Source organism: Oncorhynchus mykiss, chromosome 9 (genome assembly GCF_057628025.1).
Source record: "Oncorhynchus mykiss isolate SJ-2025 chromosome 9, ASM5762802v1, whole genome shotgun sequence".
NCBI classification, from domain to species: Eukaryota; Metazoa; Chordata; class Actinopteri; order Salmoniformes; family Salmonidae; genus Oncorhynchus; species Oncorhynchus mykiss.
Window position 1 is genome coordinate 64,813,819 of NC_143030.1, and position 19,350 is coordinate 64,833,168.

Sequence of the window (19,350 nt, forward strand, 5' to 3'; positions counted from 1 at the left end):
AGGAAGAGGCGAAGCGAGAGGGCTCACTCTCGACAAATTCTGTCCAGTGTAAGCTCAATGCGTTTCTATTGGAATAATATGCAGACCTAACAAAGATTCCCATTGTTAGGGCGGAGGCATAAGCATCTCGTCATTATATAAAGATTTCTGGTTTCAGCCTTTTGCGAATTGGAAAAGAAAGTTGGCGGATGCACAGTTTACTGAAAATTGATGTTTCGACAAAATTATAGAATGACTCTTGTCTAAATCAAATAATTCAAAATACTTTATCAGGGAGCATGACTTAGCCACAGTGGATCATTAGCTTCTTTAAAAGTGTATTGATGTGGATTGTTTCAAATCACCAGTGTGTTTGGGAAGCCTACGATTTGGAGTGTGGGACAAATCTTTCCAACGCACCCGGCCTCGATAATCACCAAGCCGTGTGAAGGAGCAAAATATAATGATCTGATGATCCCATTTATCTTGTGGAAACGTCATTGCTTTCTGTCTAGTGCTCACTGGCACGGAAAACTGAGGGCCGGAGTAGGCTAATTGTTACAAGTTCGCTAGCGACAGCGTCCGGCCATAACAAGAGATGATTTTGATACAATGTTGCACTTCACTAGCAAAAGCTCAAGTCATGACATATAGAAAGGGAGACAGGCAGAGTACATATATTAATGTGATTGAAAGAACTGGAATTGTCTTCGGGATATGTTTGACTGTTTTATTTGTCCGTTTTAAGCCTATGTATTTTACTTAGTTGATGATGGAAGCCTCCATTTATTTAGCCGCCAATGGATCACAGTGTATCAATGTGTCCATATGGCAGAGGCTAGTGCTCTGGGCATAGTTTAATTTTAACTTTTAGATTTGATCATTTTACTATGATTAAACACGTGACAATGATTTTGAGAAACGAAAACGTTATTGTTTAAATTAAACTGTTCGAAGAAAATGCACATATAAAAATAATCATAACTGGCACGCAGATCGGTAGAAACTCACGAGCTGCCTATGTTATTTAGTCTTTCCTACTACATCCAATAAACGAATTGTGAACGCACATCAACTTGCTAAACGTCTCTTAATTGAGGTAAGTTGATTATCATCAGTATTCCGTAGCTATTGATAATGGTAGGGTGATGATAGAACTGAATTGAAGTAGGCTAGGCTAGCCTAGTTCTTGATGCTTTTGTGGGACCTTGGTAGTCAGACAGTTTTAAGTGGAATTTAAAAGTGCCTGCCGCAGGTAGGTTACTTAAACGGAATTTGTGTCAAACTTTCCATCATGTCTTGCAGGAGCTCAGTCGTTTGAAAACTGTGGAAAGAGTTGTCAAATGGCCAAGAGTACTGGTGGAAGCCACAGACAAATGTGATCCAACAAATCTAAGAGCAGATTGAACGGTAAATCACAACTCCCATTCTGTTGGTGGAATCCATGGACAAATGTGATACAAAGAAAATCTGATCATGAGTTAACTTGGACCAACAAGGTCAACAAGACACATACGTGGTCAATGGTTATACACATGCCCATTTTTCAGAATTTTTAAAGCACTAACCAGTTCCATCATTTGTCACACACAAAATATGAATTGGTTGAGAAACACTTACAAAATGAAGATGATTAGTAATATTTTGTCTTTTTACTAAGATCCATAAAGCCTTGCCTTAAGAAGATGGTTTCTGCTCTGAAGAACTACACGGTAGTATTTGGGATAATTAGTCAGTTCAATAGTAGCTGTACAAAAGTTGGAGAGAAGTTGAACAAAGTAGTGGAAGAAGTCCTTTTTCAAATGGGGGTAAGTCCAGTGTATTTGATGTCTGAATCTACTGATTTCAATATCTTATTGACTGAGGTGCTGCATATCCTTACTCTAATTGATTTGTAGGAGCCCTGTCCTGATTCAGAAGAGAATTGGTCAAAAGTGAACAGCTGGGAAGAGCCAGGACTGTGTCGTGACAATATTGAGAAGCTGTTCTCCTTCTCCATCCTCATGGCTCGGGTCTTTGCCCCTGGTGATCCTGCAAAACACATAATGAATTCAACTAAATATTGTATCTAGAGCTGGGAAACAGGCCACAATTGATTTGTCATCTGTGATCTGTTTCAGTATCAGTATTAGATAACTTAGTAGTAGATAGACATCTAAATTCATTGTATGATCAATTTGGTCAAATAGTCAGAAAAGACAAGTAACTGTTATGGTGTTGTGGTTATTAAATGTTTATGAAACATTTAAAACACACTTATGTATCTGCCTGTGTTCCACTATGGAACAGTTGTTTATAACTAGGAATGTATTTATATTTAAATGTATCCATATTAATGTATTAGCATTTTTATCAAATGTAATTGTGAAGTAACTTAACATTTATTAAAATATGTATTTAATTTTTGTTAACACATATTTATCTGCCAATATAATATTTTTTAAACAAAGTGTATTTATATTCTTGTATACCGTTCTCCACGTGTCAAATTGCAAAAAAATAAACAACTAACTTTTATCTGTTGTTGTTGTGTCTATAACATGTGACTAATTTTGCCTTTGCATCTACTGTAATAATAAATATCATTCAACAGCTGAGAAAAGAGGAATAATCTATGCTGGGGATGCTGGGGAGGTCATAGAGGAATCCCTGATGGCTGTTACACGATTTCCCAAACTGCAGTCAAGCAATGAACTACAGAAGAAGGAAGCTGTGCTTTCCTAAAACAATCCTCTTATTCCGCATGAAGGTGCACAGCTTCCTATTGTAGCCTCATACTTCAATATGTCGGTGGCTGTGTAATGCTGACTACAATTCCGTCAAATAATGATTACGTAATGTTGACATTACGGAATGTTGTACTCACTTTCCCAAAAAAAGGAACGTGCACTCAGTGCACATGAGAGAACGAATACAAGGAAGTTTGGTTTATGACTCCTCCCTTCGTTGAATGGGCAGATCTCTAAACAGGGCTAGTTAAAAATCAGATTGACATACTGGTTTTATGGAAACAAAAGAAACAGGGCTAGTTAAAAAGCAGATTGACATACCGGTTTTATGGAAACAAAAGAAACAGGGCTAGTTAAAAAACAGATTGACATACCGGTTTTATGGAAACAAAAGAAACAGGGCTAGTTAAAAAGCAGATTGACATACCGGTTTCATGGAAACAAAAGAAACAGGGCTAGTTAAAAAGCAGATTGACATACCGGTTTTATGGAAACAAAAGAAACAGGGCTAGTTAAAAAGAAGATTGACATACCGGTTTCATGGAAACAAAAGAAACAGGGCTAGTTAAAAAGCAGATTGACATACCGGTTTTATGGAAACAAAAGAAACAGGGCTAGTTAAAAAGCAGATTGACATACCGGTTTTATGGAAACAAAAGAAACAGGGCTAGTTAAAAAGCAGATTGACATACCGGTTTTATGGAAACAAAAGAAACAGGGCTAGTTAAAAAGCAGATTGACATACCGGTTTTATGGAAACAAAAGCTTTTAGATGCACATTTCATGGTTCAGCAAAAGTATATATATTTTTGCATTACATCTGAATTAATATTTAGAATACCAGTAGCATATTGTGAGGCACATTTTACACTCGGAACGATCTAGAAGAAAAAGAAACGCACACCTATTAAGGCGAGGTGCTGGCTAGCGGAGTGGAACACCTATTAAGGCGAGGTGCTGGCTAGCGGAGTGGAACACCTATTAAGGCGAGGTGCTGGCTAGCGGAGTGGAACACCTATTAAGGCGAGGTGCTGGCTAGCGGAGTAGAACACCTATTTAGGCGAGGTGCTGGCTAGCGGAGTAGAACATGTGAAAATAAAAGAGAGCCGCACACTAGGAGCTCAGATGCAAACATTTAATTACCAACGTTTCGACAGCCAAGCTATCTTCATCAGGGTATAGTCACAAACACTGCGGGATGACTCGTTTATGTAGTGTCGAAAGACACAGGTGTCTGTAATCATGGCCAAGAGTGGCCTAATATCATCGGTTAATTATCAAATATTAAAATGTCATACAAAGAACAGCATGCAAACAACAAATGGATAGCATACGATCATAGATTAATTTGACTACATAAGTTTACAAACAATTACAATGGCAAAGTCACAATAATCACAAGAATGGTTTCAGATCAAAGTCTACGTTGAGACCGAAGGGCGCAAGGGTCTTTAAGTTAAAGATCCAGGCAGCCTCTCGTTTAATAATAAATTATCAAATTATTTTGGGGTGGTAAATCAGAGTGTACTAATTGGTCTCTGAGATTTCTGCCCAGCGAGAATACGACCAAGGGAAGGTCCGAAAACACATTACCGAGACTATCATCGGATTTTAGGATGTGCCAATGTTTGTGAACAATTCCCTTTATTTGTTCAGAGCACTTTGAATAGCGGGTAGTTAGAACACAAGAAAGCGTCTTTTTGCGAGACTGACCTTGAAAAAGGTCATGTCTCGTTTTGTTTTGAATTTTCTCAATGGCAATATTAATCTGATCATTCTTGTAGCCCCTCTCCTTGAACTTTCTTTGCGTCTCAGCCATATTTCTGTCGAAATGTGATTGTTTTTTGCAAATTATTTTGATTCGACAGAATTGGCTGTAGGGCAAACTATTTTTCAAGGGAAGTGGGTGACAACTATCAGCCCTCAACAAACTGTTACGATCAGTAGGCTTCCTGTAAAGATCAGTGTATAGAACATTATCTTCACACAAGATCAGAAGATCAAGAAAACTGATTTGACGTGTGTCAGATTGCATAGTAAATCTCAAATGATCAGAACAGGAGTTAAGAAAAGCATAGAATGCCTGGAGCTGTTTTGCATCACCCCTCCATAGAACAAAAATATCATCAATATACCGTTTCCAAATATTGATGTGAGGCAAGAAAACATTTTTGAGAGGATTGAAAATAGACTGTTTCTCCATGTAACCCACATACAAATTAGCATAGTTATGAGCCATGGGGGATCCCATAGCAGTATCATTCGTCTGTATAAAGAAACCATTTAGAAACATGAAATAGTTATGCGTGAGTACTATTTCAGCCAATATTATAATGCATGCACTGGAAGGTAGTTCTTTAGGGTCACGTTGCAGAAGAAAATGTTCCATAGCTTCAATACCGCCCTCGTGTGGAATATTTGTGTATAACGACTCAACATCAAAAGTAACTAACAAGGTATTCTCAGGGAGAGGATCAAGAGATTCAATGATAGAGATCATACTGCTGGTGTCCTTTACAAAGGAGGGGAGCTGTTCTGCGAGTGGTCTAATAAAAAAAAGTCAACAGTAGTAGATAGAGGGGCCGTTACTGCATCAATGCCCGCTACAATAGGGCGCTCTGGAGGTTGTGTAACATTCTTGTGTAATTTCGGCGTATAGAAAGTGACAATTTTAGGGTGTTGAATAGCCAAAAAAACATGTTCTTTTTTGGTTATCTGACCAGAACTTAAATACACATCTAGGACAGTAAAGATAGTATTCTAAAATTGGGAAGTAGGGTCACTTCTGAGTTTCTTGTAAAAGGTGTTGTCAAGCAGCTGTCTATGACACTCATGTACATAAACTGTCCTATCCATGAGTACAACCGACCCACCCTTATCAGCAGGACGAATAAGGACTGACGTATCGGATTGTAAATCAAGCAAAGCTTGTTTTTCATCCTTAGGTAAATTATGGAAAGATCTGGACCCCTGTTTATTCTTAAGGAGATGTTCAACATCATTTCCCACAATTCTGCAATATAGAGTGATTGCGATTGGCTGGAGGTATAAAATAACTCTTGCTTCTAAAAGGAGTCGGAGTATGTGTAGGAGAGCAACCTACTGGTTCAATAGAAGTGTCAGAATTAGGGGAGCTAAAGTATTCCCTTAAACGGATGTTTCTAAAACACTTAAACATGTCTACCTTAACATCAAAATCGTTGCACTGGGTTGTAGGCACAAAAGATAACCCTTTATTAAGCAAAGAGACATGGGCAGGGCTCAATATCTTGCTTGATAAATTAAAGACACTCAGTCCCGTGGGTTCTGGGACCGTATGAACGGTCTCCTCTGCCTCTGATAGTCGTTTCTTCTTACCCCGTCTGGTGCGGAATCTCGTCGATGCGCGTGCCTGCGGCCACCTCCGCCCTTCCGTCCGTCCAGTCTCTCGTTGAATAAAAAACTACCACTGGAAGCCGATGAGGCGCTGGTTGTAGAGCGTTGATCAGACAAGGGTGGATCGAAGTAAGCGGCATTCCTCCTGCGTCTGTCATGGAGAGGGGGAGCAGGACCTCTTTTGTCAGGGTTTCTCCAGAAGTAGACTTTGCCATCGGCATTGTCTTTTTTGTCTTGGTTGAAATTCTTGATTTTAAGTTACTTTATTTCTGTAGACAACTTGTCCTGGAGCGCTTGGTAAGTTTTCATCAGTTCATTGAATATGCCATCATCATTAACAGCTATTTGTAGAGCTGTGCGTTTGTCTTTAATCGTGTTATCCATTTCAATAAAATCCTTCTTCAACAATTAATGTCATTAAATCAATAGAGCATTTGTTCAGGATGGCACACCAGCGCTCACAGAAATCATCTGTGTGCTGTCCCAATGATGGTTCTTTTTGCTACCTGAGTCCCCGTTTCACATTTTACACTCAGAACTACACTTTTAATAGCCTATATTTGTTTAAATAGATGGACTATGAAATGTTTGGTAGGGCAACAGAGGACAAGGGGGATCGTTTTATTTTAAAATATTATCAACAACCACCATTTGAATACAATGATTTTGTATTTTCTTTTTCCCTTTTAACATTGGGTAAAAATATGTTTAATGTATATTTGGATTTTCTGTCCACTCATAATAACGTTATTATAACGGAAGATTTATGATAAATGACGTGGAACCATTAAAGCTAATCCAAAACGAACAGGGGCGGGGTTGAACATGTTTAGGGATTTCCTGGTTACAACATAAGGTGAGTTTCTAACTAGCTAGGTGAGTTTCTAGCTACATTGTCAGGAAAGTTTGATATAAAATGCTAAATGTAATGGATTAGCACATGAGTTGACAGAATCTGTAGATTAAGTAAGTAGATTTTTCAGATGCATCTACGTTTTCACGGCGCAAACAACTGTTGTTATTTAGTTAGCTAGCTAGTAACGTTAGCTAGTTTAGCCAGTTAATCGACTGTAGTGTTTCCAGTAGTTAAACTCGTCTATATCGTAAAGATCCATGAAAACAAGAAAGAGCTTTTTGGTCTTAATTGAAGGTTAGGGTTTGGCATAATGTTAGCAGTGTGGTTACGGTTAAGAATCATATTTTAAGAAGATCAGCTGTAGAAATAGGCTGGGTTTATGACTTTGTGGCTGTGGTAACTAGTGACGACCCGAGTGTAATGGCCAAATCAGGCCTAAAGTTGCTTGAGCTACTTAGTCAGATGAGTCAAAGCTAGACCCACTTGCTATATATTCACAACAAGGTATTAGCTAACGTTAGTTTTAGACTTATCTTAATTAGTCTGTGAGGGAAGCATTATGGCTGTGGGGATCAGTGGCAAAATTTCTGGAATTCTCAGTTTCCCAAATCCACTTTGATTGGAATTGGAAAATATTTACAAAATGTTAATAGCTAGCTACCTACAATAATAGTATGCAATCAAATATGGTCACTCACCTGGCCTAGTGGCTTACTGGGAATGAGAACTAGGCTAGATTTCTACTTCCCCTTGACATCAACTTTCTGTATCTGACATCTTCTCTTGTTGTGATCTGTGAAATGAGTAGTTGAGGGAACTCTGTGAAATATGCAAATTATGTACTCATTCTCCTTTTATTTTGTAACATTTTAGGATAATTTAATTCTAGATTTTCTGTTAACACCATTATCTGGCGAGGGACAAGCCATAGGCCCAGTTCCTTTAGATTCCTTTCCTCTATTAAGCATCAATGTTTTCTGTATCAAGCCTGTATCAAGCTTCAATGTCCAATGCTCATCATGTGTAATCCTCCCGTTCCCTCAAGATGAATGTGGGCGTGGCTCACAGTGAGGTAAACCCCAACACGAGGGTGATGAACAGCAGAGGGATCTGGCTGGCCTACCTGTTGTTGGTCACCGTGCTGCACGTCGTCCTGTTGAGCATCCCTGTCCTCACGGTGCCTCTTGTCTGGACCCTCACAAATGTCATCCATAATTTGGTCAGCCCAAGTATTTATAGTTTGTTTATCATTTTTCCAATCAAATGTTCTAATTTAAATACATTTCTATTTCAACTACATAATGAAAAATGAGGGCTTGTATTATGACATTGTAATGACTAATGAGTGTGTCTGTTGATCTAATAGAGGTGTGTTTATGCGTGATCTGTCCACCACAGGTGATGTACTTATTTCTGCACACGGTAAAGGGCACTCCTTTTGAGACACCGGACCAGGGCAAAGCTCGCCTACTCACACACTGGGAACAGATGGACTACGGCATTCAGTTTACATCCTCACGCAAATTCCTCACCATCTCACCCATTGTGCTGTAAGACTGAAAATCTGTACATACTAGATTTTGTTATGTTAAGTTTTCCTTATGGCTTGCAATGATAAATTAATGTGGAAGAGTAACTATTTAATTATTGCATCCTTGTTTGTTATGAGCATTGAATAATAACCCTAAACTAGCTGTTAATTCTTCAGGTATATTCTTGCCAGTTTCTACACCAAGTACGATGCCACACATTTCCTGGTCAATACAGGCTCTCTCCTCAGCGTCCTCCTTCCAAAGCTGCCCCTGTTCCATGGAGTACGAATATTTGGGATCAATAGGTATTGACTAACACAGGTGGATAATATCAGATTTATATTCTATTTATGTGTACTTTACTTGTGAGGTCCAGAGGCGGAAGTGAATAAGAAATGTTTGGTAACTTTATGAGCTGTTTGAAGGGCATTGTTGTTTTTATTGCACAGTTCATTTTCGCTCTGTGACTAAAAACAAAGAACCAAAATGCACTGAACGCCAAGCTATATGATTAAGAGTTACTGAGTGCCTCTGCTTTATTTCATTTAATTTATTTTCGTTATATGACATTCATGATGTATGTGTGCAATGTGCTTGTATCCTCAAACCATTACTTTCTCTTTTTGTCAGATGACATGTATTTGACGTTGGTTTCTAGAAAGAGCTATATTGTGAACGTCATCACCTTCAAACCTAAGTCTTTATAGGATGACTTGTATATGTCCACACATTGGAATGTGTGATTACATAGTTTAGGATAGTGGCATCTATATAAATCTAATGTTGGATGTCATACAAATTGAATGTTGCCAGTCTTTGCAGTGCCTTAAATGTTTCACTTGGCTGATACATTTTTTCCATTTAGTTTGGTAACAATCAATCCATGTGATGACACTTATTGGAGGTCAATGTCCATGTGAGCATTCTCAATAAATTATAGTGTCTAATAATAAACTTTCAATATCAGGATTGATTTGTCAGTGTAAATCTAAATACTTTGTATGGAAATTTGGGGTACATCCCGGGGCATACATCATTGTCATTTTGTGTACAAACACAAGTGTAGCAAATTAATAGATACACCCAAGACAAAGAAAATTGTTGCATTGATTGTTCTCATCTAATTCCATAATGCTCCAAGTGTGAAACCTAAGGGGAGTGTTCAGCAGTGAGTGACAACAGCAGCACAGGAGTAAAGTGACGTTGCAGGGGACTGAGGGGTCAGACCATCATGTAAATTCTCAGATTACCTGTGTAGGCGTGGCTGTGAGGATTCTGGGGAACTCCACACACTTTATATGAGGCCTGTGTGGAGGAATATACCAATTCCTATGATGTGCTGATAGACTGGAGGGATGCCCCCCCCCCCCCCCCCCCAAGACTATGACCATGTTTTCATTGGAGTGATGAGGTTAGGTGGTGTGCTTGCTCTCTTCTGGGGGAAGTAGCATAGGGGAAATGGTGTCTTGGATAATAATTTGACTATGCTGTCAAACATACCATTTTTTTAAACCTGGGTCACATTTTCAAAGGTAGTGTAAATCAAAAGTGTTGCACCACCTGGCTTGTGAATTGCAGCTAACAGGAATCCATAATGAAAACCTGGTAATGTTGAAGGCTGTCAAGGTAGAAATTAGAGTTAGACAAGCGGGGATGTTTGTCCCAAAATACCAGAGGATACCCAATGATGACCCTAGTCATCTTTGAATATCAGCCTGATACCAAGTAGCCATACCTCCTGGATACCATATACAGGGGTGTAAAGTACTTAAGTAGTACTTTAAAGTATTTTTACTTAAGTAGTTTTTGGGGGTATCTTTACTGTATATATTTTGACTACTTTTACTCCACTACATTCCTAAAGGAAATATGTACTTTTGCCACCCATACATTTTCCCTGAAACCCAAAAGTACTCATTACATTTCAAATGTTCAGACAGGACAGCAATATCGTCCAATTTACACACCTATCAATATAATGCGTTGTCATCCCTACTTCCTCTGATCTGGCGGACTTAACACAAATATTGTGTTTGTAAATTATGTCTGAGTGTTGGAGTGTGCCCGTCTGTAAAAAATAAAAAATAACATTTGGGCTGTCTGGTTGCATTTACTTTTGTTCAAGTATGACAATTGAGTACTTTTTTCACCACTGTACTTAAGTATGTTTAAAACGAGATACTTTGACCTTTACTCAAGTATTTTTTTACTGGGTGACACTTTTACTTTAGTCTTTTTCTATTAAGGTATCTTTACTTTTACTCAAGTATGACAATTGAGTACTTTTTCCACCACTGACCAGATACATGTAGATATCTCCATTTACAACCATATTACCTGATGATTAGCCAATCATTTACCCTAAAACCAGCTAATAAAGCAATAGGTACTCGAAAATGGTTCTACTTCCAGTTTTTTTATTTTACAACCATTGATTTGATGCATGCCTTTGAACTACTACATGCAAAAATCACCACGCCGGTATTGACTATGGATATAAATAGCATTGTTAGACACAGATTTCCATCATTATTGACAGAATTTCTGAGTATAGGTTTTTGTCTGAAGTATCCTAGAAGTTTCAAATAAAGCTGCATGTTCCTGGATGTTCCTTTATGGTTTCTATGAAACCACAACTCCTTATAAAACTAGAGATATTTTCCCCAAATTATAAAATAAAATATTCAGTTTGGACATCATTTTCAGAAATCTGTGCACTTACTCATCAGTAAAACTTGGGGGATTTCATGTAACTGTCCTAGAGAAGCTTGAGAACCACTGAAATAAAATTAGGTGGGTAAAGATACGTCTATGCTGCAAGTAATCAAACCAGAAAACTGAAGTACACAGTATATAGATAAAGAAAAGGTATATTGCACCCGCTGTTGTTTGTGTAGAGTAGTTTCAACATAACTCATACAGACTACATCATTCTTTTGAGGGTTTTCTACTCTGTATTCCCCTTCTACAGGCAACAGGCTAGTGGAAATGTCTCAAGATTAAGTGGCGTTTTACAATATCATGAATTTATTAACATCCACATGATTATTTACAGTTTCAACCTTTTAGTTGATAAAGAACAAGATGGACAGGGTGGTCCTGATCCTAGATCAGCACTCCTACTGAGAAGCTTTGGCCCAGATCTGTATAGGTATATGCAAGACAAATTACACAACATAATACAGAATTGCAGCCAGGATACTAAAGTACAATATCTCACAGTATAAAAAATATTATCCATTTCAACACGTTTTGTCTAAAATAAAAATAAAATAAAGGCAATGCTTGTGGTATGAAACCTAGAAATCTCAGTACAAATAAAACAAGAAAAAAGATTCAAGTTAAAAATAACTAACAACCATTTTGTGATGTGTCACACACGTCAAAGAACGATTAAACTACTTGCAATGATATCCTTAAACATTACATATATAAATGGTATCCTTAAACATGAGTATATATATATATTATATATACACACACACACACACACATACTCAATCAATGGCTGTTAACATGCTGCTTCAAATACCAAAATACACTGAACAAATATGTAAACACAACATGTAAAGTGTTGGTCCCATGTTTCATGAGCTGAAATAAAAGATCCCAGAAATTTTCCATATGCACAAAAATCTTATTTCTCTCAAATTCTGTGCACAAATTTGGTTACATCCCTTTTAGTGAGCATTTCTCCTTTGCCAAGAGAATCCATCCACCTGACAGGTGTGACTTATCAAGAAGCTCATTAAACAGCATGATCACTACACAGGTGGAACTTGTGCTGGGGACAATAAAAGGCCACTCTAAAATGGGCAGTTTTGTCACACAACACCACAGATGTTTTGAGGGAGTGTACAATTGGCATGCTGACTGCAGGAATGTCCACCTGAGTTGTTGCCAGAGAATTGAATGCTGATCTCTCTACCATAAGCCACCTCCAACATTGTTTTAGAGACTCTGGCAGTATGTCCAATCGGCCTCACAACCGCAGACCACGTGTAACCATGCCAGCCCAGGACCTCCACATCTGGCTCCTTCAACTTCAGGATTGTCTGGGACCAGCCACCCGGACAGCTGATGAAACTGAGGTGTATTTCTGTCCGTAATATATCCCATTTGTAGGGAAAAACTAACACGGATTGGCTGGGCCTGGCTCTCAAGCAGCCCACCCATGGCTGCACCCCTGACCAGTCATGTGAAATCCATAGCAGAGGGGCTAATGAATTTATTTCAATTGACTTATTTCATGATATGAACTGTAACTCAGTAAAATGGTTATAGTTGTTGCATTTATATTTTTGCTCAGTATACTAACTTATTCCCAACAGATGTCAGCTATGAAATCATTTCCTGTTTACGTCAACGCGTTTCACAACGCAAAAAGTCAGTTATTTAACATCAAAAATAAGACCAAGAAAACATTTTTACATTAAAACATCTCCAAAATTGTGCCCTGGCCATTTACTAATGAGGAAAGATAGCAAAATAATGTTCGGTCATTGCTCCCAGAAAATGAAATGCCAAACATTCTTAGTCTTCATAAACTTGACGAATGACTTAGCAAGCTGATTTGCAAGAATATTCTGATATAACTTTATTTTTTTAGAAAGACTAGCATGAAATGTGCATTGTCTAATTGACTCAATAACCAAAACCCATACTGTACCCAAGCTTAGCTTTCTTAATGAAATCGAAAATCTAGTTATTTCTGCTTGTTTATCAATGTTAGCTAGCTACCTCATTAATCCTGCTTTGTAGTATACCCCTGCGGTCAAGTTTCTCAGCTGAAATTAAAACACTGGGATAAATCCAAACTTTATAAATATGCCCCTAACTCGAGGGAGTTCTCCACATGAATTAGATTTACATTTTCAGTTCAGTACATTGCACTCAGGGCCTGGCTTTAAGTGTCAATTTACAAAACTGGTGGTTGCCATCAGCAATCTACAGTAGGATCTATGCCTCAACTTAGATGCAAGACATTCTCACAGGCATACTAATGCCAAGATTCCACTATCTCCTGGTGATTCATGAACACCTGTCTTCGGGTTGGAGGAGAGCTGTGAGGGTTAAAGGCCAGTCAGCACTTTGCTCCATCAACCTTGCTGCTACAGGGAAAAACACCCATCTATGCATCATCACAAGACTCTGTCATTCCACCCAAGGTCTCCTCTTTTCAAACCGTTCACCATATTCTCCTCATCATTGTCCTCATCCGTGTCAAAGAAATCATCCTCAAAGAAGGATCCATATTCCTGTGCATGCACAGAAACCTCATTTGATATCAGGTGAGGTGAGCCCTCCACAAAATCTGCAAACCTGTGGATCAGACAAAGCATTTTCTTTATTCCAAGCTACTATACCACACTGACACACATTTTTAGTTAAAACAATGAATGGGAAAGAGACAGTTATATGACTAGTTGACCTAAAAAGACAAACATCACCCCCAGACCAGAAGCTAGCTTTTCGATCCAGCAGTAGCCAATGTACATTTGACTTGTTTAGAGCACAGACAACCAGGGGTTAATACCAGATTATTAAAAGCAGAATGAACATCATTAGTCAGTATTTCGATGCAACAACGGTCTGTCACCTTTTTGGGGACTGAAGTCGAGAGACTGTCTTCCAGGTGCTGAAGTCTGGACTGCTGCAGTACTTTCTCAGCTCCTCCAGGGCATGTTGCGTCTCCTCCTCCCCCTGTTTCTGGAACTCTTCTTCAGTCAGCAGTCGACGAGGCTCTGGCTTCCAGCGTAGAGTTGGCTTGACCTTACTGCACAAGAGGATTGTACACCATAACAGCAGCCGACAACATGTCACTTGACACCAATACAGGAATGTACACATGTTACCTGGAGAGTAGTACTACAAACTAACACCTACTGCCATGCAAGAAGGAGCAATGAAACAGGGTACTCCAGGTTCTTAGAGCAGAATGTAGCAATGATGGTGGCCAACGCCACTTGCTGAACCTGGATACCAGCATAGATCAGCAGCAGGCCAAAAAACTGCAGCGTCCAGGACAGGATATTGATACTCCTCTCCTCCACAAGAGGGCCATGACGATAGCACACAGCAAAACTGATAAACCCAACAACTGCAGCATAGCCTAGGGCACACAGACAAACAATTCATGTAACTGTTCCTATTACAAACTTGGAGCAATGGTTGTGAACTAATAACAGATGTTAAAAGTTTGAGAGGCAATGTAGTTCTCAGAGTTTGTTGTGATTGTGTTTAATACAATCAATATTTACCAAAAGCCACGTGCCAGTGCTCTTTCAGAATCAGCTGCAGGTTCCTGAACACAAGCTGGATGACGTAAACAGAGAAGGACCAGCCACCAACTATCACCACGTAAAATGGGCTTTTCTGAGAAAAGAAAAAGATGATATGGGTTGTGAAATCTAAACATATATTTGTATGACTCTCACACACATTATAGAAATCAGAAAGGTCACCAAAACATTAACTATCTGGGTACTCTGACTTGTTATTGCTTTGTTCAAATCAAACTGTTAGTAGTGGGTGTGATTAGCTATGAGACTGATATAGAAGTTTTGACTTCTTACCTTTGGCAAAAACCGTGCCATGATGAAGATGAGAATGATGAGGGAGGCAATCATACCTGTGCTCATGCCAGCAGAGTAATAGAATACCTGACTCCTGTTAGATAGCAACAAAAAAACATAGCCAATATTATCTGGACCATGTCATTTATATAGAGGGGGTAAAATGTGAACACAATCCATTTAGTTACCTGCTGAGCGAGTCAGCAAAGATGAACAGCAGCACTCCAGCCAAGAATGTCACAAATAGGAAAATGTCGAACTCTGTGGGAGTGAAGCACAGACAGCAAAGATAACACAAAATGAATGGGTAATAGACATGTAACTAACTAAGCAACCCCACCTTTCCCTTTACTTACTTCGTGTGGGCTTTACAGTGTATATTGCTACAGGGTCGATGGGTTTGATCTTGAAGCAGGTCTTTGGGCTGAACAGGCTGATGCTGAGGGTGGTTTCATTGGTCTGCTCATGCATTAGGTACTGCACCAGACCCCAGACACTGAAATGTTCTAGCTCCTGCAGCTTCTCCTCATCCTCCACAACAGTTACCTTCAGCTGTTTTGAGCTCCATACTCGAACCTATCGGCAATACAACACAAGTATTAGCTACACCCAAATACACACACACACATACATACATACATACATCTTTAAAATAAGAGACTTATCATCGAACCCTGAGGTCCGATCTGTTTGTGCCATCATGCCAACCCTTTTGTCACTCTAGCATTGGACATGACAAGAGCACAAATAGACCTGGGAAGAAAAAATTGTTCTCTTGCCTGGATTCTTGTCCATGTTTCCTTCCAACCTGGGACAATGGGGTTGAGATAGCAGTAGTGATTTGACCCTGTTTTGGCAGACTCTTGGCCATCTTTGATATTGACTATGTTGATCTTACTTCCTGTGAGAATGATAAGATGTTAGGGTCAGCTTCGTGCATTTACTATCCAGCAAATCAAATTGTATTTGTCAAATGCACAGGATACAGCAGGTATAAGCAGTACAGTGAAATGCTTAACCAGCTAGCAAACTCTCCTCAACAATGCAGTAATATTAAATCACAAGTCAGCACGGACTGTATTCACCAGTAAACTTCTGTATGCTTTACACATCTGCTAGCAAACCAACTAAAGCTGGACATTGGCTTTCATAGGACTGGACTTAGCTAGTTATCCAGCTAGTAGTAACTACTACTAGCAAGTGGTAACTAACGTTACTACTAGGTTATGTAACGTTAGTGAGCCACCAGAAATAAACCACGAACTATTTGGCTAACGAGGTTAGCTGACTAGCTAGAAAAGCAAGCTGACGTTGTGGAAAGTGAAGGGCGACACCAGCTGGCTTGCTAACTAGTTTCTGGTAACAGCTCAACTTTCAATTAATCTCTTAGAATTAAAATGTATTAGTTCATGTCTAATCACCTGGCTACTGACAGACTAGCTAACGTTAGCAGACTGGCTAGATAGTTCACCTGGGAGAGTTAACGTTTGCTAGCTCAGTTCATATAAGCCTTGTTAATGCCTTGGGTCTCAAGAACAACAGTAACTACGCTAGCTGGCCTCATCGTAAACGAAAAGTTCGCCTCTCACATTTCATATTGGCTATCAAATTCCCCGAACAAAATGACCTAGCTAGAAACAACTCTACCTGAGGTTGGTGGCGTACTTAATATACAAAAAAGCACAATTATAAAAACTATTTCGGAGAGAGGTCCATTTTTCCATTTCAGGAATCCCGCCATGACAGACGACTATATAGAAATCACATGGTTCTTGTTACAACAACTAACCAATCACATAAGTAAACTGTTCCGATACGTTGAAGATGCGAAAATGGCATGAATGTTTATGAATTTGTAAAAAAATATATATGGGAAATAAGACATTATGGGGTATATTTTCTAATTATGATGAGTTTATTTGAAATAATTTAGGTAAATAAATCACACGTCTTTGTGTGAAATAAATACGAAAGAAATCTCGTATGCATCACAATCCAGAAATGACAACATTTCCGGTTGTCTCTTTCTGCCACAGGAGGCCCTCCCCGTAACGTTAAAATAACTGCGGGAAAGCAGTGCCCGGCAGGCGAGGCAAACAAAGGACAGTGTGTGCCGGTTTCCAATGGCAGAGATGCAGCGTCTAATAAGCGTGACTAACAAACATTGAATAATGTCTCCCTGAACAAAAGGGATCAAATTAAAAGTAACAGTCAGTATCTGGTGTGGCCACCAGTTGCATTAAGTACTGCTCATGGACACCAGAGTTGTCAGTTCTTGCTGTGAGATGTTACCCCACTCTTCCACCAAGGCACCTGGTGGGGGGGACATGCTCAATGGGATTGAGATCTGAGCTCTTGCCTGGCCAAGGCAGAACACTGACATTCCTGTCTTGCAGGACATCATGCACAGAACGAGCAGTATGGCTGGTGACATTGTCATGCTGGAGGTTCATATCAGGATGAGCCTGCAGGAAGGGTACCACATGAGGGAGGAGGATGCATTTCCTGTAACGCATAGCGTGGAGATTGCCTGCAATGACAACAAGCTCAGTCCGATGATGCTGTAACACACCGCCCCTGGACATGACGGACCCTCCACTTCCAAATCGATCCCGCTCCAGAGTACAGGCCTCGGTGTAACGCTCATTCCTTCGACAATAAACGTGAATCCGATCATCACCCCTAGGTGAGACAAAACCGTGACTCGTCAGTGAAGAGCACTTTTTGCCAGTCCTGTCTGGTCTAGCGGCGGTGGGTTTATGCCCATAGGCTAAGTTGTTGCCGGTGATGTATGGTGAGGACCTGCCTTACAACAGGCCTACAAGCACTCAGTCCAGCCTCTCTCAGCCTATTGCGGACAGTCTGAGCACTGATGGAGGGATTGTGCGTTCCTGGTGTAACTCGGGCAGTTGTTGTTGCCATCCTGTATCTGTCCCACAGGTGTGATGTTGGGATGTTCTGATCCTGTGCAGGTGTTTTTACACATGGTCTGCCACTGCGAGGACGATCAGCTGTCCGCCCCATCTCCCTGTAGCTCTGTCTTAGGCGTCTCAAAGTACGGACATTGCAATTTATTGCCCTGGCCACATTTGCAGTCCCCATGCCTCCTTGCAGCATGCCTAAGGCACGTTCACACAGATGAGCAGGGACCCTGGGCATCTTTCTTTTGGTGTTTTTCAAAGTCAGTAGAAATGCCTCTTTAGTGTCCTAAGTTTTCATAACTGTGACCTTAATTGCCTACCATCGGGAAGCTGTTAGTGTCTTAACAACCGTTCCACAGGTGCATGTTCATTAATTGTTTATGGTTCATTGAACAAGCATGGGAATCAGTGTTTAAACCCTTTACAATGAAGATCTGTGAAGTTATTTGGATTTTACGAATTATCTTTGAAAGACAGGGTCCTGAAAAAGGGGCGAAGTTCATTCATAAATTTTTTTTGCTGAGTTTACCACATCCCTGTTTGATGTTGTAAATTATCACATCACATAACATAAAGGCCTTTATTCACAGGCACTTCATTTTCTGCTCCTGTGCTGACCAGTTGGTCCCTCAACTCAGATGGTAACTACCACGGATTAGTCCTTTAATGTAGGCCTAAGTGGTCGTCAATGAAAGACCATAGAGCTCGGTAGAGCTCACTCGTCCTAAAACCTGGAAATGAGTTACCTCTGGTTCGTTCAACCATCCCTATGGGGAAAATGAATTGGGAAAGAATAGGGTTTTGGGATGAACGCCAAAAGTAAGTCCAAACCAGGCTTAGGAGATCTCCTATGTTTTGTTCTATTAGATAATATCAGTCAGTCAACATTACCTTTATGAATGATGAAGCCTTTATGTGCTTTTTCAAAATGACATAAATGCTTAAAATTCACAGAAATGTACTATAGCTGATGGCGATTATCTCATAGAACAAAACATATAAGATCTCCTAAACCTGTTACCGCAGACCTTATTTTTCGCGTTGATCCAAAAACCCTACAAAAACGTAATTCATTTCTCTATAGACCTTGTCCAACGAACCATGGCGTAGTTAGTGCCTACAAAAAGATGCCATTAGCCTAGCGGTTAACTGCTTCCCTGGGCACGGATGATGTTGATTAAGGCAGCACCCCGCACCTCTCTGATTCAGAGGGGTTTGGTCAAATGTGGAAGACTAAATGCAGTTGTGCAACTAACTAGGTATTCCCTTTTAGGATTTAAACATTTATTATATGTACACTTTGATTCTTGAAGAATATAGCTTATACATTTCTCATGAGCTTAGTTCAACTGTTTATATTGGTGGCAAATCTGATGACCGAAT

The 19,350-nt window shown here is 39.7% G+C and overlaps 2 protein-coding genes and 1 long non-coding RNA gene across 6 annotated transcripts; 2 read left to right on the forward strand and 1 right to left on the reverse strand.

Moving 5' to 3' along the window:
• Positions 1 to 1,649: 1,649 nt before the first annotated feature.
• On the forward strand, positions 1,650 to 2,373 carry LOC149981298 (uncharacterized). The gene is made up of 2 exons (XR_016483387.1): positions 1,650 to 1,787; positions 1,878 to 2,373. It is a non-coding gene; the product is annotated as an uncharacterized LOC149981298 (long non-coding RNA).
• A 3,715-nt stretch (positions 2,374 to 6,088) lies between these two features.
• On the forward strand, positions 6,089 to 9,437 carry LOC110532542 (ORM1-like protein 2). Of its 4 annotated transcripts, none has more exons than XM_021616527.3 (4): positions 6,089 to 6,380; positions 7,985 to 8,158; positions 8,338 to 8,489; positions 8,648 to 9,437. In XM_021616527.3, the coding sequence occupies exons 1-4, from the start codon at positions 6,240 to 6,242 to the stop codon at positions 8,781 to 8,783; spliced, it is 603 nt and encodes a 200-aa protein (XP_021472202.2). In that variant the 5' UTR covers positions 6,089 to 6,239; the 3' UTR covers positions 8,784 to 9,437. The 4 variants fall into 4 exon arrangements, with proteins under 4 accessions (XP_021472202.2, XP_021472203.1, XP_021472205.1 ...); XM_021616528.3 differs by lacking the exon at positions 6,089 to 6,380 and adding an exon at positions 6,873 to 6,939; XM_021616530.3 differs by lacking the exon at positions 6,089 to 6,380 and adding an exon at positions 6,911 to 6,959.
• A 2,038-nt stretch (positions 9,438 to 11,475) lies between these two features.
• On the reverse strand, positions 11,476 to 16,893 carry LOC110532543 (nuclear envelope integral membrane protein 1). The gene is made up of 9 exons (XM_021616531.3): positions 16,694 to 16,893; positions 15,826 to 15,947; positions 15,403 to 15,622; positions 15,235 to 15,307; positions 15,047 to 15,140; positions 14,732 to 14,846; positions 14,358 to 14,583; positions 14,071 to 14,247; positions 11,476 to 13,793 (listed from the first exon to the last, which is right to left on the reverse strand). Exons 1-9 carry the CDS (start codon positions 16,785 to 16,787, stop codon positions 13,613 to 13,615), a joined length of 1,302 nt encoding a protein of 433 aa, XP_021472206.2. The 5' UTR covers positions 16,788 to 16,893; the 3' UTR covers positions 11,476 to 13,612.
• Between the last annotated feature and the right edge of the window lie 2,457 nt (positions 16,894 to 19,350).

Excerpts from the sequence above, each read along its gene's own strand:
- LOC110532543 (XM_021616531.3), bottom strand. The coding sequence starts at position 16,787 with ATGGCGGGATTCCTGAAATGGAAAAATGGACCTCTCTCCGAAATAGTT. Across the intron at positions 15,623-15,825 it reads AAACATGGACAAGAATCCAG|GTTCGAGTATGGAGCTCAAA; the intron begins GCAAGAGAACAA and ends TATTGCCGATAG. Across the intron at positions 14,248-14,357 it reads TTGCTCCTTCTTGCATGGCA|TAAGGTCAAGCCAACTCTAC; the intron begins GTAGGTGTTAGT and ends CCTCTTGTGCAG.
- LOC110532542 (XM_021616527.3), top strand. The coding sequence starts at position 6,240 with ATGGAGAGGGGGAGCAGGACCTCTTTTGTCAGGGTTTCTCCAGAAGTA. Across the intron at positions 6,381-7,984 it reads AACTTGTCCTGGAGCGCTTG|ATGAATGTGGGCGTGGCTCA; the intron begins GTAAGTTTTCAT and ends CGTTCCCTCAAG. Across the intron at positions 8,490-8,647 it reads ACCATCTCACCCATTGTGCT|GTATATTCTTGCCAGTTTCT; the intron begins GTAAGACTGAAA and ends TTAATTCTTCAG.